We start from the raw sequence: 26,172 nt of genomic DNA on the forward strand, positions 1-26,172 counted from the left end.
ACATTAATTCACGTAGAGGTGATAAATTACCACATTAAGCGGTGATGTTAGGTGAAATCAAACTAAATCAGTTTTAATGAATACCCATTAACAACTCTATAGTTTAATCCGCCACCTCTAACTTCATTCATGGTCTGCCATGATCATTGGGTACGCGCAAAAGCGTATCTTATTGCTGTTTCGGACTATGGTAAATGAGAAGGTCTGAGGGATTGCATTCTCTGTTTTATCCTCTTGTTTGGGTGGTTGCTGGGGAAATCAGTTCATGGGTTAATGGTCAAGAACCAATGGGAGCTCAGTGTGAAACTTGGTACTACATTGGTTGACATGCAGGCTAAGGAGAAAATTTTCAATGTGCCTAAAGACATGCAATACACCATATGTCATTATATAAATAGAGAGAAATTTTATTTTTTAAGTTGTTAAATTTTTAATATAAGTATCTCATCACTTATATAATAATACATATTATATTACCTCGTGTTTTGAATGCACAGAAAATCTCTCGTATGCTAAGTGTAAATGTCGCGTCGGGTCGTGGAATGCATTGATATGCGGATCAGAAAAACCGAACGTGGCTCCAGTAGAGCAGCATTGTCTTTGTATGAGGAGATGTAACAAACTGGTACGGAGCCTAATAAGGTGACTTTCACAGGGATTCTTAGGCCATTTTTAACCGAAGGGTTTAGAAGGCCAGAGGGTCGAAAATAGTCCGAAAATCGTCTCCAACCGAGGGTTAGGCTAGCGGATTCGTGGGCTCCACAGAATCTGAAAGGGCCAAAGGGTTGGCCCAATCTAGCTAGCCCTGGCTGGGCCAGGGGGCTGAGTATTCCTGTCGGATATAACCAACATGAATGTATTTATATTTAATATAAATATATTCTTGTCGGTTATAACCGACATGAATGCTAGTTGACTAGCCGTTGTATTCAAATTTTTTTTAATGAATTTAAACCTTTTTTTCTATAACTTCTATTTTACAAAATTTGTTTCATATTTTTTTTTAAATTCCATTTTTTCCTGTAACTTCTATTTTACAAATTTTGTTTCAATTTTTTTTTAAATTCCATTTTTTCCCATAACTTCTATTTTACAAAATTTGTTTCATATTTTTGTTTAAATTCCCTTTTTTTCCTATAACTTATATTTTACAAAATTTGTTTCATATTTTTTTTAAATTCCATTTTTTTCCTATAACTTTCATTTTTTTTAAATTCCATTTTTTTTCCTATAACTTTCATATTTTTTTTAAATTCCATTTTTTTCCCATAACTTCTATTTTAAAAAATTTGTTTCATATATATTTTTTTAAATTCCATTTTATTTCCTATAACATCTATTTTACAAAATTTGTTTCATATTTTTTTGAAATTCTATTTTTTTTCCTATAACTTCCTATGCCATTATACAACATTAAATTAAATTAAGTAACATGAAACAACATTAAACAATAAATTATGTTTGGCCCTCGGTTGGAGACGGTTTTTTGTGACAGCGCTAAAACAAGTCCTATGGCTCTTTGGCCATCAGTTGGAGATGGAGACAAATATGACTATGTACTGTTCATTAAAATATTAATTTATTGGAGGGCCAGAGGGCTAAAACGAGCCATCTGGCCAGCCCTCGGTTAGAGATGGCCTTAGGACTTTCATAGGGATTTTTGGTGAGGCAAATGTTAGACATTTTGTCTCTAATCAAGTTCCCGCCGTACTGCGATGCTTATGGTTGATCGACAGGTGTCTTCGAGGCAATGTACATTTTAGCTAGGGATTAGTTTGAATTTATAAAAAAATTGCAAGCAACTAAAACGGCAATACCGCATGGACAAGGGAGCGCGCGCTATCTACGAGCAAAGCCATGCAATCCCTCGTCATCTCTCTCTCCAACCATCTTATAAAACCCAAAAGCAAATACCACGCCTCCTTCTGTTGCTTTCTCAAAACCTACAATTCATGGGCTTCCGCTATCCGAAATGCTTCTTCCCCCCACAATGCTCTGCACATCTACTCTCAAATGCACCGAAATTCGATTCCTTTCGATACCTTCTCCGTCCTCTTTACGCTAAAATCGTGTACCCAGTTGAAGAACCACGCAATCATTCAACACCTCCATGCCCATGTAATCAAACTTGGGTTTTGCTCGCATGTATTTGTGGCCACTTCACTTCTCCATGCGTACGTTGTTGTGTCGTTTGTGGATGCATGCCTACTGTTCGATGAAATTCCTGAGAAGAACACGGTCACGTGGAACACGATGATTGCGGGGTTTTCGAGGTCGGGGGATGTGGAAAGAGCGCGTTTGGTTTTTGAGGAAATGCCGTTGAGAGATGTTGCGTCGTGGTCCGCCATGATAGCTGCGTACGTGAACAATGGCAAGCATGAGTGTGGTTTATCGTTGTTTCGGGATATGGTGGATGGAGGTTTGAAGCCTGACCAAGTGAGTGCGGGCTCAATTTTATCGGGTTGTGCCCACTTGGGTTCTCTTGGTTTGTTGGTGGGGAAATCAGTTCATGGGTTTATGGCTAAGAACGGGTGGGAATTGAATGTGGAAATTGGTACGATATTGGTTGACATGTATGCTAAGTGTGGGTTTTTGAAGGGAGCTGCACAGGTTTTTGAATTGATGCAAGAAAGGAATGTCATGACTTGGACCGCTTTGATTTGTGGATCGGCACAACATGGCTACAGCGAAGCAGCATTGTCTTTGTTTGAGATGATGCAAAAGGCCAGTGTAAGAGCTAATGAACTGACCTTTACTGGAGTTCTTAGTGCTTGTGTGCATACAGGACTAGTTGAGGAGGGCCGGAAATATTTCAAGATGATCGAAGAAAGTGGCTTGGAGCCTAGAATACATCATTACGGATGCATGGTTGATTTGTACGGCAAGGCAGGACTGTTAGAGGAAGCTTATGAGGTTATTATGAAAATGAGTCTTGAGCCCAATGTCGTTATTTGGACTGCTTTTTTATCTGCTTGTAAGGAGCATAAACAGTTTGAGATGGCAGAACGAGTGGTTGAGCAGGTCATGAAGATGGTAAAACCAGAGAACGATGGTGGGGTTTATTCTCTTCTCTCGAATCTGTACGCTTTGGGTGGGAAGTGGGATGATGCAGAAAAAGTGAGGAATTTGATGAACAACCAACGTGTGAGGAAGGTCGGAGCATCTAGTATTGTTAGAAGTGGATAGCAGAAAGTTTACATTCCATCTGTCCTTGGGCAAGTTATGAAATCTACCTGGATTGTCCTAACTTGGGGTGAGCTTTCAATATTATTACATGGTTTACTTGTTTGAGCGACAATAATACATTGTTCGGAAAATAACATTGTCCGGTTTGATTGTTACAAGTTCAAATACTGATGAGATATGGTGGATAGGACCTGACTGATATCGATACTAATTTTCCAGGTAAATGAATGCTGACCTTCGTCACATTGATCAAATTTAAGCTGTCTGTATCACAAGCAAACGGTTGATCGGATTTGTCTCCTCAACGTACCATAGGAGTTACATTTTGTACTTTCTTGCAAACCAATTTGTTGATGTTTCACCCCTTTTTTTCCCACAATTTTTCTTTCTTAAAGGCAATCATTGTTGTTTTAGTGTACATATTGTATCAGTTATCAGGGAAAAAGAAAAAGGCATTAGCAGGAATTATCATTTTTTGACTTTTGGTTGCAGAAATGATTTGGTGTTGTTTTAGTGTACATATTATATATCTTTGTTTCTTCACTAATACCGCAATGGGATCAAAAGAATTACACTCATCTGCATCCTTTATTAATTTGACTACTAAAAAAAGTAGAAACAACCAGAACACATACACCCACCAAGACGGACACAGGCAGGCACAGCCAGCAAACAACCAAACATAACCAAAAAGATTAATTCCTAGAGTCTAGGAATTGGCGTCGGCCACCATGGGAGTGCAAATGTGTAGGCCTCTCTCCAAGAACAGCTATCATATTGAGTCTTTGCAGCTATCTCTAACTCTAACCTTCCCTCACGGAGGTTGGTCATGACAATGTGTTCATTGAACTTGAAATACACAATATCTTGATTATTTGGGTGGAATCTTAGAATCTCAACCATGCAGCTTCTGTTTACCTGTTCAGAAAACAAAGGAATATCGTCGAAAGGCAGGGAAATTCTATCGAAAAACCATTCAAATTTCTGATCTCCCTCACTTGCCTCTTGTAGTTTCAGCTCCCAAACACTGAATGGACAATCAGCACCCAATCCGACCGTGCACATCCGCAGACACCCTCCGTAGACACCCTCCGTAGACACCAAGATACCAATTCTTTACTCGTCCACCAAAAAAAGTCGCAGGCTCCTTAGTGAAACGGCATTTAGCAATATTATCACCACTACTACTAAGGAATGGATTCAACTCCAATGTACATTCAGATAAATTCTGCACCCAATAAAACATTCCGTTGTGAGCAATGGCTGCGTATGGAGTAAAATCCAAATCATCGTTGTCGCATATTTGTTTTATTTGCTGTGGGTTAAATGACATAGCCAACTCTTTCCATTCACCACTAGTCTCAGTAGAGATCATCTTCACATGGTAGCTGCCCTCTGACCAATTCCGAATTAATCGCACAATCGTCCACCTATACGCAGTATTAAGATGGATGATATCAAAACTTGTACTGCTGCTGTCTTCTTGAGAGGAGTGGTTATAGTATGGATCACACATTCAATCTCACCATTGTGGAGTGGAGGGGTGGGAGGAAGAGCAACCCATTGCTTGGTGTATGGATTGCAGACGTCGTAATCCCCTTGAACCCAACCTGTTGCGCAGCACAAAACCAAGTCATTATATGTAGCTACCACAATTGGTTCTCCGTCTTCTTATCACCAAAACCCGGGAGGAAACTTAGAGAGAGATTGCTTGTTTGGAACACTGGAGAGTTGGACGTTGTAAAGACTTCAGTTTTGCGCTCCTCCCTATCGCCAAAGGCAAATACAGCTAGAGTACTTGGAATGGGCTTGTGTCGATTTCGTTGGAGACATAGAAAATGGCCAACTAAAGAAGCATCAGAGATGAGATGGAACCAACGCTTCGACACACTTGTGCACTGAAGAACAACTTTACTGCAAGGAAGTCGACAAAGGATTTCAACCAACAACGGGTCAGGAAGATCATCAATACAATTCTTCATGAGCGATCAACTTGGTGATGATATCTTTTTGGTACCATTCTGCTGCGTCAATATTTACTTTTGGTACCAGTATCCAAAGAACGCTGATAGGGTTAGGGTTTTCGACTTTCGTAAGATCAGAGAAACATAAACTGGAAAGAAAGTTGGGGAGAATTATAATTTTATACCAATGCCACATAAACTTTTACTGATTTGCAAAGTATCACCTGAAAGAAAAATAAAGATTGCTTAAAGAATTCCGTTAAAATTAGTTATGAACTGTGCAGGTGGCTCAGTTTCTTGGTATTTAATTTATTCACTGATGAAAAAGCATAAAAAGATATATATGGGTCAAAGGGGGCGTTGAGGGGGGAGCGAAATGTGCATTCGCATAGGATCCCAAATTTGAAGGGGCCCCTATCATAAAAATAAAATTACTTTTGATTATTTAGTGAATGTTATGTTTGTAGATATTTTTACTTATCATTAAGGACACTTGTAAACATGCAATCAGTGAGTGCTAAAGTTTGTTTTTATTATTAATTTTTTTGAACAAACGATATTAACTACACTAAGAGGGTAGGAGAGTGGGCTAAGTCTCACAATGGACTAACAATAATGTGGTTCAAATTCGCCTTTGACGATAATTGAACCTAAAACCTCTCACTTCCAAGTGAAGAGGAATACTACTAGACCATAATACTAAGTGACTTTGTTTTGATTTAAGTGAATGTTTTCTAGTATCAATTCATTGTCATACTTTTTTTAAAACTTAAAACTATCTTAAGGAGAGCCCCTTTTACAAATTTCGCACAGAGCCTTCAAAATCTCAGAGACGGCCCTGATATGGGGTAATGACTAAGAAACACATGAATTCCAGAAAAAAAAATAAACGAAAAAAATATAATGGACTGCACACACCATGAACGAGCTCGCATGCTACCGGACTGAAATCTTAGTATCCCTGGGAGTGGGAGGTCAAGCAGAGAGATTTTGGGGAGAGGGAGGTCGGGAGATCAAGGAAGCTAGGTGTAGGGGGGGGGGGGGAGTTTGGAATATCTTCATGTGACATGTAGATATGGATTCGGATTTTAATCAAGATCCGATCCGAATTCAATATAATTAACTGGATATAAATTGAGATTCCCAGTTTGATAATCCATAGATTCGAATATTGATCAAAGCTTATATAATCCGACTTAATATAACATCTTATTTATTTTTTATATAATTTAATAAATAATTTTAATCCTCAGTGGTAAAATGGAAGTCTAATACTATGTGAATTGTTTTTCTAGTGTGTGTATTTTTTGTTCTGTAGATAAGGAAGAAGACTACGACATTTATGGCCATTGATCACCATAAACTTCTCAATTCCCTTCCTATTTCTTTCTGGTCCCCACTTAACCGATCATCTATGTTTTATTCGTTTTTGGCTCCCATTTTAAATTGGAGAAAATTTTGTTTGTGAGTGTAACATTGTCATTAGCCTACGTGTTATAATATTAGTGAGCGACAAGTTTATATTTCAGGATATAATACACACAAGTTATAATATGGATGAATTATAATATTAAGTAACGGTGTAATGGTCACACGGAAAAACTATTCCTTAAATTGTTAGTGCATTGCCCTCAACCAACTCGGATGATATCATGAGAGACATGACCAAATCACATCCATCCCCAAATTTTGGGCAAACTATTACTGGTAAATTGTAAGGGTATTTTAGGAAATGGCGTAGTGACATTGAAATCGATATCTTTAGTGAGTAGTGATTTTCACACTCAAGAGACATAAATAAACTTGGGCATACAGGATAAATGGGTGTGTGAAAATAATTTCTCTTATTCAATCCTAAAGCTAAGAAAAAGCGAAGAGCGCAGACGGGAAAATGAGTGCGAAAATCACTTCATTTTGATAAATAAACTCAGGGTTAAAACGGGAAATTCAAAAGAACAGCTTAAAACGACCAATCCACCCCTAACCAAGGAACCAACTCGATAGGGCTCTCCCGAAGCTATAAAATCAAACGTAAAATCCGAATTTCGCCCTTTTCGCGTTTCGCAAAACCCTAAACCCAAGAGCAAGAGAGGCAAAGGCGGTGCAGACAGAATGGCGAAGTCGATGAGATGCAAGAGAGAGAAGAGGCTGAGAGCCATTCGGAGAGAGATGGTGGAGCCCTACTACGACAAGAAAGACGAAGCTAAGCTCGCTGCCCAGGAAGCTGCCCTCGCTGCCCCTAAGCTGCCCGTACGGCCCCCGCCTAAATCCACCTCTGCTATGGAGGTCAACACCACTGACGGCGCCTCCGCATCCACAAGCAACATGGGTATGCTTTCTTTTGCTCGATACCCATTTCAACTTTGTGCTAAATTCACTTACCCATGTTCTAATTTGTGCTTAATTTGTTGGAAATTATGTGGTTCCACCCGTTTTTCTTCATGTCTTTAATACCCATTTGCTAGTTTTGCTTGAATTTTATCAATCCGCTTGCTTTTTGTGATGCCCTGCTCTTGCAATGTGATATTTCGATATATATTGATTGAAAAAAAAAAGTTAATTGTAGCAATATCGCTTCAACTTTAATCAAATTGGAGTCCCTCAACTAAAAATCCATTACCATTGATCTCTCAACTCATCAAAATAGGTAGCTATGATCATTTTCGTCAACTTCGTCAGAATTTTGTCAAAATAAGTTATTTTGGAAGGATCATTGCTACAATTAGGGTCCATCAACTCATCAAAACGTGGAGCTATGGTCATTTTTGTCAAATTCGTCATAATTTTGTTAAAATGAGATATGTTGGAAGGATCATTGCTACAATTAGGTTAAAGTTGAGGGGCCATTTCTCCAATTGGATTAAAGTTGAGGGACCAATGATAATGAATTTTTAGTTGAGGGATCTATGTTCCAATTAAGTTAAAGTTGAAGGATCATTGCTATAATTTACTAAAAAAATGTCTTTTATTGCTAGCTCTTACCATATATGCATCCAAAGATTGACAGATAGTACATGTTTTCTGATGGAATTATACTTTAGGGGAAAAAACTGAAATTTAATCAGCAACAAAAGTAAAAAACAAAAATTCTTTTCAGTCCCACAATTTCTTTACAAAGTATATAAATTGGACTTCTTGTGAAGAGTGATCTTTTGGTTGTAAAAATAACTAGACTAGGTTTATATTTCCGAAAGATGCTATTTGAGAAGTGAGTTAGCTGGCTTAAACAATAGGCAGAAGCTTTTACTTTTAGTATGGAACTTTCTTGGAATTAAATTTCAGTTTACAGCATGATTCCGATGCTTGGTTAATACAGGTAGTCTGAATTCACTTGTAACGTAGAATGAACAAATAGGCAAACAAACAAATAGAATTAGATGGGGCCGGGGTGCCTTGTTTCAGCAGTTTATTTCAAGCTACGTAGAATTTTTGTTTCTGCATCCCTTGGTGTTGGATATCTGCTCTAACTTTAACCAACTCGTGTCTTCAGAAAGTTTCTTAAGCGAGATAAAAGAGTAGGTCATTTGGCGGGAATTACTGGCAACATGGGTGTGTAGCATAATTAATTAATAATATACATTATGTCGATCACACATTTGGCTAGCTCATTTTCCGAAGAATTTTTAAGCGAGTACTTTTTGTTATTGTTTAGGTTGTATTCTAATGTTCTTATTCATAAATGTAATTGTATGATGCCTGCATCTTTTATGTTTATAGTATGCAGGCAAGACTTGATTTATCAAGTTTGAGTGTTCTTGTTGAGATGCATAGCAATTTGCAATGTTATTGACATATAGTACTTTCTAGCTACTCAGCATCAATTTTTTATCTGTCGGCTATTTTCAAGTTTAACCGTCTGGATGTATTCTTCGAATAGATGTGGACATGGATGCTGTCAATGAAAGAATAGCTGCATTGAAGCCTGCTGGTGGGGTAGGTAAGAAATCCAAAAGGGTGTTCAAGGTGGGCAAAAGAAGGCGCCACGGCAAGGGAGGAAAGGTAAAGAGGCGTCATATTTAACTCTTTGAGAGAAGATCAGAATGCCCGGTTGTAGCCCAATGTGATAACGTTGTCTTTAAGGCCGTCTTGTATTCGGGTCTTATTTTATAGATATTTGAGAGTTGTCATCTGAAAATTGTAATCGAGCACATGTCATATGTTAACTTTGGATTTAAGCGGCACTTTTGGATGATCTTGTGTTGAAATTACCCTTATTCTCTAGGGATCCAAATTGTTAATGCCATTTTGTTCTGACGCTCTGTGCGCAAACACTTGAGATACAACTCTCTTTTAAATTTGGTTCTATAAGTTTAACTTTTGGGATTTTTCATGTGGTATTCTAATCTAATTTAAAGGAAAACCAACAAAAAGTTTATAAAAACTTTAATTTTAATGAAAAATGACAAATAAATGTGTAGTTGTACCAGAAAAAAAATATAAAAATATAAATTTTCGTTAAAAATGAATAGTACCAGAAATGTTTCGTTAAAATATCTAGAAAAAACTGGAATCAATCAATTTGGTATGCCGCCGTTTTCTTTTACCTCTTGTAGCTCTCAAACCCCCCAAAAAGGCGGAAACCCCACAACCAATTTCCCGAAGATTAAAAAAACAGAAGAAAAATAAAAAGAGTTTTGAGGACTCATCTAGGAATTTAAAGATAATTTTTGTCTCAGTAGAGGTATATTGTCTCCAATAGAATTTCTATTGTATAGACCTTGAATTTGAGGTTTATATAATTATATTTGATAATTTCATTGGAAGCTAATTTTTTTGAGAATTTTAACGAAAAGTTTCCGGTACTGTTTACTTTAACGAAAAATCATATTTTTACACTAAAAAGTCAATCCTGGTACTATTCACTTTACCTTTTATTTTATCCTTATCTTTAAAATTCAAAATTTTCAAATCATTTTCATCTATTTCTCTAATTTTTTTTAGTTAATTTGACTTGTGCGCTGCGGGACCCATGCATGCAGATGGCTTAGCAACCATCTAGCGAGTATTTGGACACCTGCGCGTGTGAAGGAAATAGAGAAGTAGCTGCACCACAACTTTCATGTGGGTGAACCTCCCACTCAAAACTCCCATTGGGCTCCACTAGTTCCGTCCCCATACAGTTACTATGTCCGAGGTCTTGCCTCATGTATTTGACGAGTCTTTATACTTTAGGGACTTATTTTTTAGTGTATTGGGGAAGGCCTTGTTCCTTATTTATAGGGTAATACGAGGTTTGGGGGGGGGGGGGGATTCATTTGAGGAAACATGCCGCTATAGAGCAACTCCATCCTAAGAAAATTGCTAATAAATAAAGAAAAATCAGAAAATAAAATTCAAATTTACTGTTGGTGACATGGCACCATATGTGCTGTTGGATTGCAAAACAAATGTAACCCAATGATCCAATTAACAAAGTTTGATAAAAATTAGTTAAAAATTATAAAAAAAATCAGAAAATTAAATTAAAAATGATAAAAATACATGATCATGAAACATGATGCTACGAGATTGGTTAAAAGTCTACTTGAAAATCTATCCAGATAATAACATGTGACGGGACGAAATTGGTTAAAAATTACATCCGAAATTAAACATAAAATTATCTTTTATTATTTTATAAAAAATAGTATTTTAATACAAATTGTCTGAACAAATCATTTTAAAGATTAAGGCCGTTACTGTTCACTAAGGCAATAATTACCTTAGCCCAATACATAGTAATTGCTTGGGCAATTTGACAGGGGTGGAGTTGCTCTTTAACTTAGTCAACTTGATTACAGACAACCTTAGGCTTGTTGGACTGTTAGGTTTAGTTGCATCCGGATGAAATGAAAGCTATACCAATGCAAGTAACAAACACGACGGTGTAATTGAAAAGAAGAAAAGGATTAAGCATATAAGCAATTGTGATAAAAGAACATCACGATCGATCAATGAAGTTGACCAACGATCTTTTTGTCCAATGAGATGCATGCAGTGGGTAAGTCGGTTAAATTTAATGATTTTATTTTAAGTTCTTTGCCGCTTTAAGCACTCAAAGTTGCCTTGTAATTTCATTTCCCCATTGACTATTCTTGAGGAGAATTAATTGAGATGTAGACATTTTTAAGTCAAGTCTAGCTCTTATTCCATATCCTGGCTTTTTGTTTAGTACTATTCTCCTTGAACATTTGACCTTTTCAGCAGAATATATGGTTCGGAACTTAGGCTCGTAATACCATAGGAACTTAGACAATCAAACAAATAGATGGGGACTGGATGCCTGCACATTTTACGATCATATTATGCATAGTAATTTCATTGGCATATTATTTTCTTGCTACTCAGCATCGATCAATTATTTTATCTGTCCTTGGTTTTCAAGTTTAACCATCTGGATGTTGTCTTGTTCTAATAGAAATGGACATGGATGCGATCAATCAAAGAATAGCTGCACTGAACCTGCTGGTGGGAGAAGAAGGCCAAAAAGCGTCACATTTAACTCTATGAGAAGATCAATGCCTGATTGTAGCTTATTGGGATAACAGTATCTTTAAGGTTGTCTTGTAATTAGGGTTTATTTTATAGAATACATGAGAGTTACCTTCTGAAAATTTAATCTAGAGCCCTTGTCATATTTTTTAAGGAAAACTAATGAAAAGAGCTTGAAAACTTTGAATTTTAACAATAAGGACAAAATAAATGGTAAAGTGAAAAATACCATAATTGATTTTTTAATGTAAAAATGTGGTTTTTCATTAAAGTAAACAGTACCGAGAGTTCGAGTAGTGTTATTATGGACGATCGTTGAAATTATATATCATTCTCCTGTGTTGGGTTTTTTTTTCTTCTTGTAGTGTTGTGAATGCTCGTAACTTCTCGACTCGAGCTATAGTCCTCTTGTGTTAGATTAGAATATTGCTCAAATAAACGAAAAAAAGGCAAAGCAAAGGCAGAAGAAACCCAAAAAGTTCAGCTGCTGGAAACAAATAATCTAAACTACGTGGAAGGAGATTTGAAATGGCACCGCTGTGGCTTAATTTAATTATGCAACCTTAGACTTCGTAAAGTAGAAAAGAAGAAAAAGAAAACTAATGAAAAGGGTTTGAAAACTTTGAGTTTTAACGATAAGGACAAAATAAATGGTAAAGTGAATAGTATCAGGATTGACTTTTTAATGTAAAAATGTGATTTTTCGTTAAAGTGAACAGTACCGGGAGCTTTTCGTTAAAGTTCCCAAGAAGAAAAGGATTAAACATACAATTATGACAAGAGTACATCACAGTCGTTGGAACTGACCTCCCCCCCCCCCCCCCCCCCCCCCAAATAGGCTCATAGAATTTTATGATCTTTTGTTCTTCTTGTCTAATAAGATGCGATTGCTTATTATGTGTGTTTTACCTTCTTTGCCCCTTAAGCACTCTAACTGGCCATTTTAGGTCAGCCATTTTTCTTGACCATTCTACAGAAGACTTGAGATGTACAATTTTTAAGTCAAGTCTTCCTCTTATCCTATATTTTCTTTCTTCTCCTTGTCCAATTGACCCGTTCTGCAGAAAATATGGTTACAAACTTGACTTAGGAAAATGGAATATTTAGAACAAGTAATTGTTGTCACATTATTTTTGCTTCAATTGAGAGAAATAATGATTAGAAAATTAGGTTTTTATGATTCTATATGGATGAGAAATCACATCCAGAAATTTGTGAAAAATAAAGATAATCAAAATGAGAACAGAAGAGTAACAAATTATATTGGATTGAGGGCTTAAAGTAAATTAGAGAAATAATTTATGCACATTTTATTTTTATTTTGTACATGTGTTTTCAGCCATTAGTTTATGCAAATCATAAGCCGATAGTGTGCGAAAAAAGTACAAAATGGATACGTATATCATTCTCAAATTTAAAATGTCAATTTAATTTTCTACTCAGCCTTTACTTGCCCCGCATTAAATATGACTTAGTTAAGCTGATACCAAAAGTTTAAGGTAATTTTACAAACATATTAGTGTGATTACATATTCAAAACATCATCCAATATAGTTGCACCTAACACATAAATTTTTTAATATGCTTGCTTCACTGTGCTTTAAATATGAATATTCATATTGCTAAAAAAGTCTAACATTGATTACCTCATATAAAACTAGTTTAATTAATTAATTAATGGGAAGTCTCTCTCATATACCGTATACATTGCTTAGCTTGGTGTGCTTTCATTGTTGAATCTTGAAGTTTTCAAAGCACGTAAATGTAAGTTCCGAATGGAGATTAGTTTTGAAAGGACAAAAGATTTATAGTTAAATATATAATGATAACATTGATAATTATATATTTATATAAAAGAGGTTGAACTCGTGCATGCAAGTGTCATGCATTTTTTTAGCTACATAAATGAAACTTGCTAATTATATAAAGTATTGATCACATCTTTCAATCTCACTTCCTTTCATATGGGGTGGCATTAACTGCTGCGCATGTTACTAATTCGATTATTATATATATTTTATTTAAAATACATTTTAAAATATAAATTTATCATTTATCTATATTAACGTCATATATCATGCGAATTTCAATTTCAACAATAAGTCTATAATATCATAGATTTGTTCATATTTATATAAAAGAGAAGGGTCATGGATTTACGGTTCCTATATGAATTCCACCCACACCAATTAAATAAATTATCGTTCATCCATAATGTAGTCTGATAACTAGCCTTATGGATAGTTCGACTTGTCTAATTCATTATCATCGTTTCATTAAATAAATGTTCTAATCTTTACTATCAGAGAATGTGTTAGTTTTTTATGTTTAACATAAATAAGTACCTTCAAAATGAAGTAAATAAAGTTTAAATAAACATTTATCAACCGAGACACATTTTTCACCAATCAAAGAATTAAGTAATTAACGACTTAAAATTCATGTTAAAATTTGTATGCCTTCTCTTTCCCGGTCTCTTCTCTACCATGCCAAGATTCCTAGCAGTAGAAGTGGTTCCGTAGAAGTGGTTCCAACGACACAGTCAACCACCCTCCTTCTCTCTGACCAGTCGTTTCCTTTACGTTAGAGATTGAAAGAGAAAGTTGAACCCTCCTCTTACACGACAAACAATCTCTCTCCCTCTGTGAACCAAACCAACCAAAACCTTCCTTATTATCTAGTCTTCTTCCACTCTCCCTCCACCCGTATACCGTTGCGAGGTCCATTCAAATACACGCCCCCATTTTCTTCCACCTCCACATTCTCTTGCTCTCAAACCCCCAAAACACAGAAAACCCGCTTCTCAATTCCCCAAAAAAACGCAGAGGAAAGCGAAAAATCTTTGCTTGCATGGCTTTTCTCCCAAAGCTCGCAGCTTTTTTCGTGGTGTTATTATCATTTTTTGAGAACCATGTGCATGCAAGGTTTGTGGTGGAGACGGGAAGCGTTAGGGTTCTGTATCCAATGAGCTTGCGCTCGAAGCATGACGGAGCTATCGGCAACTTTGGGGTGCCGGACTATGGCGGCTCCTTGGTGGGCGCTGTTGTCTATCCTGAAAAAGGGTCTTCCGGGTGTGAAGCTTTTGAGGGTGACAAGCCTTTCAAGTCGAAAAATTCTCGCTCCTCCATTGTTGTTCTTGATCGCGGAGGTAAATTAATCAATCAGTAATTTCTTTATGCATTTATTAAATCTAAAAGTCCGAGCAAGGCGGTTTATAACTCAAGTGATTAAGAGCTTTTACAGAGTCGTGTTTTCAAATCCCCTCTCCCAATTTTGATTGTAGCAAAAAAATGTCTTAGTGGGTTGGCTTGAGATCATTTTCCGTCTTTGTTAAGAATTTGATTGATGAAGATGCAAGTTCAAAAGAGTGTGCCTAGAAATGAAATTGGTAGACATTTTTGCATATGAAGATGCGTTTTTTTTTTCTTTTCTTTTTCGTAATTCGGATGCTTTTTAGTAGATCGTGGATTTGAGCGTACTTTCATGTGTTTGCTCTGCTTTGTCCCCTGTTCTTCCACTTTTCCTTCTAAATTTCTTTTTGGCTTTAGCTTAACTGTTCAATAGATGTAAAGTAGATATTGGCTTCTTTGTATTTAGTAGTCCCTCTGTGCCAAGAGGAGCAAATTCTAGTATCCCGGTCTATCTCTCTCATCACATGATGTGAGAGATTGAGAGAAGCGGGTATATAACCCCGGTTGTATGGTAGAATTTCTTGTCAAACTTAACCTTGTGTATACTGTGTGTAAGTGACAGACTGAATTCTAACCGAGTCTTATGTTGACCAGAAAAACAGTGCTATTGGGATTGTAGTTTGAACTTTTTGCTATTGCACTTGTAGGTTGCTACTTTGCTTTGAAGGTGTGGAATGCTCAACAGGCTGGAGCCTCAGCCGTTTTAGTGGCAGATAACATTGAAGAGCCTCTAATAACAATGGATTCCCCGGAAGAGAGCAATGATGCAGATGGTTACATAGAGAAGATTGGAATTCCGTCAGCTTTGATAGATAAAGCTTTTGGTGATAGCTTGAAGGAAGCAGTAAAGAACAAGGAAGATGTTGTGGTGAAACTAGACTGGAGAGAGTCAGTGCCACACCCCGATCAAAGAGTTGAATACGAGTTCTGGACAAACAGCAACGACGAGTGTGGGGCTCGTTGTGATGAGCAAATGGCTTTTGTGAAAAATTTCAAGGGTCATGCTCAAATTCTGGAGAGAGGGGGTTACACGCTCTTCACTCCACATTATATAACTTGGTATTGTCCTCACGCATTTGTCCTCACAACTCAGTGCAAGTCTCAATGCATAAACCATGGGAGATATTGTGCACCAGATCCTGAGAGAGATTTAGGAGAGGGGTACCAAGGGAAGGATGTGGTGTATGAGAACTTGAGGCAGCTTTGTGTGCATAGAGTTGCCAATGAGAGCGGCCGGTCATGGGTTTGGTGGGATTATGTGACAGACTTCCATATCAGATGTTCCATGAAAGAAAAGAAGTATAGCAAAGAATGCGCCGAGGATGTCATGAAATCACTTGGTAAATCGCATGTTTTGCCATTTCTGCGTAATGTGTACAGAAAAAATGCATGTTTTCGGGCTTTAATAGCTTTAATCTGATTGTTGCAGATTTGCCTGTTGACAAGATAACAAATTGTATGGGTAATCCTGAAGATGATGTCGAGAATGCAGTGCTCAAAGCCGAACAAGAAATCCAGGTCATACATGCTTACTGTACATATATTTCAAAACCACAATGTTTACAAAGATGCATAGGCAAAATGGATTTGTACAATTGGCTTTTTTAATTTAGCAACAGGGTTATCTCATTTTTCCTTTTCTTTTTGTTATATTTAGGTAGGAAAAGGATCTCGTGGTGACATTACCATCTTGCCGACATTGGTTATTAACAATGCTCAGTTTCGAGGTTTGTCACAACTTTCGCGCCATTCTGTATTCACTTCTTTGTTACAGTTCGTCCTGTTACTCATGGACATAACTATTAATCTTGATTGATTTCGTTTAAGCTATTGCCAGAAACCATTCATTTCATTCGTTGAAATTTTTTATACTAAATCAGAATCCTGAAGTTTGTTATTTAACTGATCTGAAGGAAAATTAGAGAGAACTGCTGTGCTAAAGGCCATATGTGCTGGATTTAAGGAGACGACTGATCCTCCCATTTGTTTGAGTGGAGGTTGGTGTTCTTATTTCACTTTCCAGTCTATTCCGTTTCATATCTGTTTCTTGATGATTGAATAACGTACTGATGTCTTTTCGTGTTCCTCTCCCTTCTCCCTCCCAATCCACCGTGTTATTTCAACAGAACTTGAGACAAATGAGTGCCTTGAGAGGAATGGTGGCTGTTGGCAGGACAGCCAATCTAATATAACTGCTTGCAAGGTATGCAGAAAATTTTACATTTGACGTTTATGGTTGATGCCACCTATGAAAAGTTCCTATGTGCATCACAAATTTTAACTCCGTGTTAATTGGTTCCTTTTCTCAGGACACATTTAGGGGAAGAGTTTGCGAGTGCCCTCTAGTGAACGGTGTTCAGTATAAAGGCGATGGTTATACTTCTTGTGATGGTAGATCCTCGATTTATTAAAAATGCAGCAAAATTCTCGCCTTTATTAAAACGTGTGGTTTTGGAAGAGAGTTACTCCTAAAACATTTACATTTTCCTTGGCAGCTTTCGGACCTGCAAGATGTGCAATAAACAATGGAGGTTGCTGGTCAGAATCTAGAAATGGATTGCATTTCTCGGCATGCTCAGTTCAGTGATCTTTATCATAATCTTTCACTTTATTAGTCGTTCTCTCCATCTTTTGAATAGAGTTCCCTTTCTGTTTTAAGTGCTTAGACCACAAAACTCCACATTTGTTCTTATCAAAATTGATTTTTTCCCCTTTCGGTATTCAAACAGAACTCTGAGTTATCCGGCTGCAAATGTCCACAAGGCTTTCATGGGGACGGTCATACATGCGAAGGTGATTTGAGTTCCAGTGTGACCAATAACTATCAAAGAATAATTTTCTTACTGTTTCAGGGGATGGTCATTAATTTCTTCCTGTGTGATTTATATTCGTAAATCATGTTTTCATTCCTTCTTCCATTCCTTTTTACTGTGCATCAGATATTGATGAATGCAAGGCGCGTACTGCTTGTCAGTGTGATGGCTGCAGCTGTAAGAACACTTGGGGCGGGTACAACTGCAAATGTAAGGGAGGTCAGCTGTACATGAAGGAGCAGGATACTTGTATTGGTAAGACATCACATCTGAGTCGTAATCACTAATTAATTGTTGATTGGCACCCGACAACGTTGATAGTGGGTATATTTGCAATCCTGCAAGACGTATGTCTAATAATTGTTCATCCATTTAAATGCAGAGAGACATGGATCGAGATTTGCCTGGTTTTTAACTTTCATGGTCCTCGCGGCTGTGTCGGCTGTTGGCCTAGCTGGTTACATCTTCTACAAATACAGGCTTCGAGTATGTTCTCCCTTGGCGAGCTCTATATATCTGTACTGGTTAATTTGTTTATTAAATTAGGAACTCGACCCTTGTTACAAAATTTTGCTTTCACTTGCAGTCTTACATGGACTCCGAGATCATGGCTATCATGTCGCAATACATGCCTCTGGACAGCCAGCAGGCCAGTCAAGTACATACCGCCGACTCAGAACCTCTACGACAAGGCTCAGTATAAGGTAACTAATTCTTTGCCTTTATAAGCAGTCTTCTTTCTTGTTAACAGTTTGTCCTTAAAAATGTTACTGCTATCTGCAGAAACGCAAGCTAAACAACCTATTCCGGTCAAGGGCATCCGTGAGCCGGACTGTTTTTATGCAAACGATCCCTGCGGATACTCAACTCCATTTACTAGCTCATAGGTAAATCAGGAAAAGACGTTCGGATACAGTACACGATAGTATAGGATGAATTTGGGAGATTTCTGTATGTACGTATGCACGAGATTTTCTTCCCATACCACTCTTTTCTGTGTGTAGATAAAAGTGCTCAGATGTAAATTTTGGTTTGAGGAAAAACGAGGATCTATATATATATATATGAAATTATAACGACACACATATATAAGAGGAAAATAAAATAAGACAGAAAAGTTGTGTGTGTAATGCGTATTTCTTCTTCTAAATATAATTTACAAGATCAATAGCTCATCATATACTTGTGACTTGTGAGTGAAGGTTTTGGATCGTTTTGTGTTCATGAATAACGATCATTTGCTTGACAATTATCGTGCAAAGTAAATACCAAATGCATGAAAATTAATTGACAAATAAAGCATGAAATTAAGAATTACATATATATATATATAACAAAAATATCATTTGGTAGCTATTGCTTATAGGCTTGTTTCATTTTTGGGTGCATTTTTGCTCACCCGCATTAACTTCACCATGCATCTTATTGGCGGCCATGTGTACCACCTTTCAACTATAGTAAGCTTTCTAGTTAAATTAGGGTTATTTTATACACACCCCACAATTTTATGAAAACACCTCACATTCAAAAACTTTCTCGAAAATTCCATCTTTTTCCCTCATCCTTCTGAAGCCACCCCACATCCCCACCCAAAAACAAAAAACACGCCTGATAGTTGAAATGCACCCTCAGTTGTTGCTCTTAAGGTCTGAAACCTGAACATCTCAAATCAAGATGCGATTTCGTTGCTGAAAAGCCCGGAAATTTCGTTGAAATTTTGATTTTCCGACAATGTTTCAGAGAAATTGATGTTTAGAACTCCAATTTTGGTTCATATCTCTTGGTTTAGCGTTAAGTTTACCAAAAAAAAAAAAAAAACTGAAAAGGGTTTGGTGCTTTCGGAGAGGCGGGGATTATGGGTGGGAAAGTTGTTTCTTATTAAAATCCCAGTCGCCCAATTGCCACGCCCACCAATCCAAAGCACAGATTCTCATCACAAACATTAAGAAATCAAATAAATTAACCAAAATCAAAATCAAAACTTTTGATTGCTACTATGTAAAGTCATAAGCTTGATTACAAAAAATCCGCAAAAATTCAAGCACTTTTAAGTGGGCAGACCAACTTGAACAATTACCAGCGAGAAGATTGAGTGTGTCGGACCAACTCGTGTCGTGCACCTTTTAACTTTTAATTGCTTGGTACTTTTGTTGGTAATTGTTTAGGTTTTTCCGTCCACTCAAAGCGCTTGAATTTTAGATGATTTTTCTAATCAAGCTTATGACTTTACTTAATTTGTTACGAGAATCTATGCTTTGGATTGGTGGGGTTGGCCAATGGGGACTTGGATTAAAGGTGAGATATTGGAAGGAATTAACTATGTACACAAGGGACAGTTGTGTCAAGAAATGTAGGGAAAATGAGAGAATTGACAAATTATGGAAACTTATATGAGCAAGTTGCAAATAAACTCTGACTTTAGAGGCGGAATAGAAAACGACAGCGTTTGTGAAAAATGAAAACTTTGGCTCAGAGAATGTAATAGACAACAAAGGTGGGTAAAATGAGAGATTTGACTATGTTTTCACATTAAATCATGTAATACATGAAAAAAAATTTTGCCCAATGAAAATGGTTTGTGTAACAAAATATTAAATGTTGTAAATAGTATAATATGTATGCCCACATGCATACAGTAAACATGTCATATGTTTAACAGTGTTTTTGTTTGTTTCCATGGTGATGCTCTATAAATAGAGCTTTACGAATGTTCAACAAAGCAGAGAGAAAAAAGGAAAAGAAAATATCTAAGAGCAATAATATACATTACTTCCTCTGTAACAGCTTGTGTTGGTATAATACTCTGCAACTGCTTCGTTCCTGTCCCGAATAAAGGTTATCTCTCTATAACTTTTACATTTTTATAACATTAAACAAATAAATCAAATTTTTGGGTGACTCAATTTCGTGACAAGATTTTGACTTTTCAATTTTTTGATTTTGATTTTTTTTTCAAATTTATGTTTATACAAATGAAATATTTGAAATTACTTCGACATGCGCTTCTTGCCATTATACAAGATTAAGCATTTTAATGGTGTTTTTTTTTTTTTTTGATAAAAGACGATACATTTCATTAGAAGTTCCGAGAGATTACGAAGAGATAACAATTGCATTCCAGTTTCCTCAACTAATAAATCTCTAATGAGATGTAGAGGGACCTCATCCCACTTACAATTGTTTCTCGAGAGAAGAGCGGTACGCACCAAACGATGAGCAATGCCATTGGCTTGACGATGGACATGGGTATAAGAAACTCCAGCAACCGTTTCTATTAACGCCTTCGTGTCTTCAATGATATTCCCAATCACAAACAGATTAGAAGAAGTGTCACAAAAGTGACAACAATATGAAGAGAATCGCTTTCAATAGTAAAGTTGTGAAGTCCCTTTTGCATCGCCAAAATTAAATCGTCTCTGGCTGCCATGACTTTCGCTTGAAGAGGAGAAAAATATGATCGTACCTTCTCGTTGCCGCTGCCACAAAACTACCCCGATCATTCCTAATTATGATTCCAACTCCCCCCAATTTGAGATGATCATTCCACGCCCCCCAGTTTTAAATCCAGTTATCTAATTATTTCATATCAATCTCATTCTTTTATATAAATATATTTCAATTTGCGCTTACCAATAATCTATCAATTTCTCCGTCAAATTAATGTTATTTTTGCCTATTCAAGTTTTAAAAACCAACTGAAAATTAGTTAAAATTCACAACCGAAGGCAAATTGGCAGAACCAAATTGGAAAAAAATTCTAATAATTCCAGACCAAAAAAAAAAACAACAAAGGAAAACTAATGAAAAAACTTGAAAACTATGAATTTTAACGATAAAGATAAAATAAAAGATAAAATAAATAGTATTAGAATTAACTTTTTAATATAAAAATGTAAATTTTTTGTTAAAATGAAGAATAAGGAACTTTTGGTTTAAGTTACCACAAAAACAAAGATGGTACGGTAAAAGAAAAAGAAAGCGCAAAACATGTCTTTTCTCGTACTCTCTGCGGTTAAAAGTAAAAACACTGAACAGAGGCGGAGACTGTCAAAGTGGATAACGTTCTGCCCAGACTCCTACTTCACTCCTGTTCCTGCTGCTCCTTCGCTTCCCTGTTGCTGCTATCAACTATGTCGTTGGAGTTTCAATCCTAAATCTCTGTCGTCTCTTCTCTCCGATGGCCTCTTCTCTTCCTCTCCATCACCCCTCCCACTGTCTCATCTCCAATCCACTGGTCCCTCTCTCTCTCTCTCTCTCTCTCTCTCTCTCTTATTTTTCATATTTTTCTGTGTTATTAATTTTGATGTATATGTGAAGAAGCAGTTTAGAGGTTCCAACAATGGATGCTCCCCAAGACCCAGAAGCTATTTCCCCACAAAAGACACAGAAAAAGGCGCTCGCTTTCAACCCATCAAAGCAAAAGCAGCCACGGAGGCTCCTCCATTTTCTCTCTTTCAGCCTCCCAAAGATGAGGACTCTCCCTCTGAGGTAATCTACCCATTCTCCCACTACTTTCTGTTGGTTGCTAAGAAAGTGTAGAGATGGAAATTAGAAACTTCAGCAATTTTCAGATTGTTTAAGGTTTCATTTGGTTAACTACTGATAACTGAATCTTCCCAAGTTTTAAATTGTAAGAATATGTGTATGTTCAAGTGCTTTATGTTCATAAGAAATCAGAACAGCATGTTTTGTATGTAATTTAATCCAAATGGAGCTATATTGTTCTGTTCTACGTATGCCCTTTAAATAAGGATTGATTTTCTTGTTTTCGATTCGTTACTAAGACGAAAGATCATGCCTTTATCTTCTAATACCTGCAGTTGGAGCCAGCGGACCCCGATTTCTACAAGATAGGGTATGTTAGAAGTATGAGAGCATATGGAATCGAATTTAAGGAAGGGCCAGATGGGTTTGGAGTTTATGCTTCCAAGGATGTGGAACCACTTCGCCGGGCTAGAGTGAGTTATTAATTCATTGCAGTCTGTCAAGCTAGATGCACAATGCCGGATTTAGTGTCAGTGTCTATGATGGTTTCACTGTCCTTAGTTGTTGATTAAGTGTTCGGTTTCGATGGCTTGTTTTTGGTATTAATGTGTTATTGTTCTCAATTTCCTTAGGTAATAATGGAAATTCCTCTAGAACTGATGTTAACCGTAAGCCAAAAGCTCCCATGGATGTTTTTTCCAGATATAGTACCAGTGGGTCATCCAATATTTGATATCATTAACTCAACCGATCCAGAGGTAAATGTGTTTCACTTAATTTCAGATATCAAGGATTTACTGGAGAAGTTCATCAAGTATTCTAGTACTTCTTCAATTTGTTTAATGGGCAATAGCATTTTCTTCAAATTATGAAATGACATTCATTCTATTGCCTTCATTTTTGTGGCAGACAGATTGGGATCTGAGGTTAGCATGCCTTCTTTTGTATGCATTTGACAAGGAAGATAACTTTTGGCAGTTGTACGGTGATTTTCTACCCAGTGCTGATGAGTGCCCCAACTTGCTTCTAGCTAGTGAGGTGGATAACTTTACAGAACATAATTCTTCTTCATTGTTTCTAAACATTTGCGTAATTTATTCTCGTTTATTTTCTTTGACTAGATCCAAATAAGATTTGGATCCAAGGCCTTGAGTGTGCCTGATGTTGAAGGCACATCCATAGCTGTGATACAGTTTTCGAGGATGCATCCACAGTTTTTGGTCTCTTGAGATTAGATCCAAATAATCTTGTTTTTCTTTGCTTCTGCTCCATATGTGTTATAGGAGGAGCTTTCAGAACTGCAGGATCCCAATCTTGCTTCGACTATGAGAGAACAGCAACGCCGAGCCCTGGAATTTTGGGAAAAGAATTGGGTAATTATCAGCCTGTATATCTTGTACATCATCAATCATTCTAGTCATCAATATTCTGCAGAAAAAAATTGATTACCCTCAGTTTTAACTCATTATGCACATGCTTGTATGTGTGCTAATTGCTAAACCTCAATCAGCACTCTGGTGTACCACTAAAAATTAAACGCCTTGCTCGTGATTCTGAGAGATTCATTTGGGCTCTGAGTATGGCACAAACACGATGCATAGGCATGCAAATGAGAATTGGTGCACTTTTTCAAGATGCAAATATGCTAATTCCTTATGCAGGTAAGTTTCTATTCTCTTCTAATCTTCCAAGTTTGATTATAATTTCGCTCTCGTGAATATATATTAAACTAGATGTAATATTGCAATTGTGAGGGGAGAATCAAGAACTTATCTTTGTTATTATATATTATATTCTTTATTATATATTATATTCTTTGTTATTTTGCTCAAGTAACATGTTAATTTGGTGAAGGAACAACCGTGTTCAGTGGCCAAACCATTCGTTTGCTACAATTTGCTACAATTTATGTTCCCTTTTATGTTATTAGGTGGCTGTCTAATCAATTTGCTACAATTTGCAGACATGCTAAACCATTCGTTTGAGCCAAACTGCTTTTTTCATTGGCGTTTTAAGGATCGCATGCTTGAAGTCATGATAAATGCTGGAAAACGGATTAAGAAAGGTGACGAGGTAATGTCTATTCTATTTTATCAATTGGCTTTGATTAATTCCTTTCAAATTTAAATGCTTGTAAGGATACTTATGCAGGGACGAATTTCATTTTTTGTTAACCTGACTAACAGTTGTCATGAGTAATTTGTGCTTCCTTAGTGGTGTTCAGCCATCCTTCCCAATTCAAATTCTTTCTCCTTCGGTTTTTTATTTCAATATTTCACCCTCCCTCAAGTTACCGTTAACCCACAAAATCAAATAACAAATTTAATGCCATGATAAAAGCCTACGATTGGTTATCCATAATATTAATGTAGCACATATATGAAGATGATCTGCTACTAATTTGGAGGTGTATTACAGATGACCGTCAATTACATGAGCGGACAACAGAATGACATGTTGATGCAAAGATATGGATTCTCTTCTCCTGTGGTAATGTTCTCTTGCCTAGTAAAAAGAAGTGTGTATATGTATATATACTTTATTTACTGATTTGAATTGTCAGTGTAGTTAATTGGAGTAACATAATAGAAAATAGAGTTATTGGTCAAGCGGAGGAATAATTTTTTTTTCCACGAAAGAAATTTGTGTTTAAGGTTGATAGTTTAGATTAGTACAACACTTATGTACTGTAATGGCACTCTCGGTGCTCTGGAATACTGAATCATGAGTGATTAGTTTTTGAGTATCGGTTTTTGTAGACATGAAGACGAGAGTCATGATTTAAGACCGCACATATAATGGATATGAAAGCACAAATTAAATCTAGACACCGAAAGGCACAACTAAAAGCTGTGTCTGCTGACTTTACGTATAAGATTCTTGACTGTAATGCATAATGTACCCGAAAACTCGTGCTTCAGATTATTTTCCTGTTTAGGTTAAGTATGATGAATATTTGAATATATAGATTCAGTAATTAGAAGCATCATGGTGTCATTTGTACTTTTCTAAAATTGAGTGCTCTTTATCTGGCTTGGAACTGCAGAATCCTTGGGATGTGATTCCGTTCTCTGGAAATGCACGTATTCATTTGGATTCCTTCTTGTCAGTATTCAATATATCCGGACTTCACGGAGAGTACTACCATAACAGTATGAGGCATTTGAATTCTTTCTGTGGCTTGTTCTGTTTAGATTTGTAGTCCTTCAAACCTAACAGCATTGTAGTTAAAAGATCTGTATAAAAATGTAGCAGGTCGACTATCTAATGATGGAGATACTTTTGTTGACGGAGCGATCATAGCAGCAGCAAGAACATTGCCCACGTGGTCCGATGGGGATGTGCCTCCGATCCCAAGTATGGAAAGAAAATCCGTGAAGGAATTACAGGAAGAATGCCGACAGATACTTGCAGCGTTTCCTACTAACTCTAAGCAGGACCAAAAAATCCTAGGTAAAGTGAAACCGAGTTGCCATGTGATTTTTCTTGTAACCTATGTGCAAGATGAACTTTAATTTGACACCGGAAACTTATGTTTCTTCCCATCATACCCTATGCAGATTCAATGCCAAATGCTAGTAGGACGCTTGAGGCTGCAATCAAGTATGTAATCATGACATGATTCATACCGGAGCTTTTTGAACTGAAATTTACGGCAAACTACAACCACTGTCGATGATTTAACTGCTGATCTCGACCTGTGCAGGTATAGATTGCACCGGAAATTGTTCGTAGAGAAGGTCATGCAGGCGCTGGATATATACCAAGAGCGGATACTATTCTGATAAAAAGCTTACGAGTTTAGAAAGCTAGGAAAATTTTGTGGCATTCAATTGTGCCAAAACTCTGCTGATTACAGCGAAGTTTATTCATGTTTAACATGTATGAGTTTGTGCAAAGATTTTTATATTTATTTTTAGTATGTCTTTTCTTCCCAAATCGTGGCTGGTAAAGTAAATCCCGGAAAAGCATTTTCGGTGAAAATGTTTTTGGAACCAATCCTTGGTAAAAATGCAAGTAAATCCTGAAAAAACACTTAAAGTGCTTCTTAGAAGAAGTACA

At 36.7% G+C, this 26,172-nt stretch overlaps 4 protein-coding genes and 1 pseudogene across 7 annotated transcripts; 4 read left to right on the top strand and 1 right to left on the bottom strand.

The window, feature by feature from the left end:
* Window positions 1–1,766: 1,766 nt before the first annotated feature.
* Window positions 1,767–3,665, top strand: LOC126585416 (pentatricopeptide repeat-containing protein At5g66520-like). The gene is made up of 2 exons (XM_050249849.1): window positions 1,767–3,253; window positions 3,406–3,665. Exon 1 carries the CDS (start codon window positions 1,858–1,860, stop codon window positions 3,184–3,186), a length of 1,329 nt encoding a protein of 442 aa, XP_050105806.1. The 5' UTR covers window positions 1,767–1,857; the 3' UTR covers window positions 3,187–3,253; window positions 3,406–3,665.
* Window positions 3,666–3,687: 22 nt separating this feature from the next.
* LOC126585417 (uncharacterized) lies at window positions 3,688–6,143 on the bottom strand (annotated as a pseudogene).
* Window positions 6,144–7,164: 1,021 nt separating this feature from the next.
* Window positions 7,165–9,433, top strand: LOC126585419 (uncharacterized). Its single transcript, XM_050249851.1, has 2 exons — window positions 7,165–7,479; window positions 9,028–9,433. Exons 1-2 carry the CDS (start codon window positions 7,263–7,265, stop codon window positions 9,168–9,170), a joined length of 360 nt encoding a protein of 119 aa, XP_050105808.1. The 5' UTR covers window positions 7,165–7,262; the 3' UTR covers window positions 9,171–9,433.
* Window positions 9,434–14,218: 4,785 nt separating this feature from the next.
* LOC126585414 (vacuolar-sorting receptor 6-like) lies at window positions 14,219–18,814 on the top strand. Its single transcript, XM_050249844.1, has 13 exons — window positions 14,219–14,769; window positions 15,460–16,152; window positions 16,242–16,330; window positions 16,470–16,539; window positions 16,726–16,809; window positions 16,939–17,015; window positions 17,122–17,203; window positions 17,308–17,390; window positions 17,542–17,605; window positions 17,752–17,880; window positions 18,008–18,111; window positions 18,212–18,329; window positions 18,409–18,814. The coding sequence occupies exons 1-12, from the start codon at window positions 14,472–14,474 to the stop codon at window positions 18,326–18,328; spliced, it is 1,890 nt and encodes a 629-aa protein (XP_050105801.1). The 5' UTR covers window positions 14,219–14,471; the 3' UTR covers window position 18,329; window positions 18,409–18,814.
* A 2,845-nt stretch (window positions 18,815–21,659) lies between these two features.
* On the top strand, window positions 21,660–26,049 carry LOC126585415 (protein PLASTID TRANSCRIPTIONALLY ACTIVE 14). 4 transcript variants are annotated; one of them, XM_050249845.1, is made up of 13 exons: window positions 21,660–21,859; window positions 21,943–22,113; window positions 22,446–22,583; window positions 22,743–22,868; window positions 23,020–23,148; window positions 23,394–23,483; window positions 23,621–23,771; window positions 24,074–24,183; window positions 24,529–24,600; window positions 25,157–25,262; window positions 25,363–25,563; window positions 25,671–25,713; window positions 25,817–26,049. In XM_050249845.1, exons 1-13 carry the CDS (start codon window positions 21,803–21,805, stop codon window positions 25,893–25,895), a joined length of 1,473 nt encoding a protein of 490 aa, XP_050105802.1. In that variant the 5' UTR covers window positions 21,660–21,802; the 3' UTR covers window positions 25,896–26,049. The 4 variants fall into 4 exon arrangements, with proteins under 4 accessions (XP_050105802.1, XP_050105803.1, XP_050105804.1 ...); XM_050249846.1 differs by having other exon boundaries at window positions 25,366–25,563; XM_050249847.1 differs by having other exon boundaries at window positions 21,946–22,113.
* Window positions 26,050–26,172: the final 123 nt, after the last annotated feature.

The sequence above is a fragment of the Malus sylvestris genome, chromosome 10 (assembly GCF_916048215.2).
Source record: "Malus sylvestris chromosome 10, drMalSylv7.2, whole genome shotgun sequence".
Lineage (NCBI taxonomy): Eukaryota > Viridiplantae > Streptophyta > Magnoliopsida > Rosales > Rosaceae > Malus > Malus sylvestris.

Bases quoted from the DNA above. Each gene is read 5' to 3' on its own strand.
- LOC126585416 (XM_050249849.1), top strand. From the start codon at position 1,858: ATGCAATCCCTCGTCATCTCTCTCTCCAACCATCTTATAAAACCCAAA.
- LOC126585419 (XM_050249851.1), top strand. From the start codon at position 7,263: ATGGCGAAGTCGATGAGATGCAAGAGAGAGAAGAGGCTGAGAGCCATT. The intron at 7,480-9,027 runs GTATGCTTTCTT...TTCTTCGAATAG, and splicing joins CGCATCCACAAGCAACATGG to ATGTGGACATGGATGCTGTC.
- LOC126585414 (XM_050249844.1), top strand. From the start codon at position 14,472: ATGGCTTTTCTCCCAAAGCTCGCAGCTTTTTTCGTGGTGTTATTATCA. The intron at 17,204-17,307 runs GTAGATCCTCGA...TTTCCTTGGCAG, and splicing joins TGGTTATACTTCTTGTGATG to CTTTCGGACCTGCAAGATGT. The intron at 18,112-18,211 runs GTATGTTCTCCC...TTTCACTTGCAG, and splicing joins TCTACAAATACAGGCTTCGA to TCTTACATGGACTCCGAGAT.
- LOC126585415 (XM_050249845.1), top strand. From the start codon at position 21,803: ATGGCCTCTTCTCTTCCTCTCCATCACCCCTCCCACTGTCTCATCTCC. The intron at 23,149-23,393 runs GTGGATAACTTT...TATGTGTTATAG, and splicing joins ACTTGCTTCTAGCTAGTGAG to GAGGAGCTTTCAGAACTGCA. The intron at 25,714-25,816 runs GTATGTAATCAT...CGACCTGTGCAG, and splicing joins ACGCTTGAGGCTGCAATCAA to GTATAGATTGCACCGGAAAT.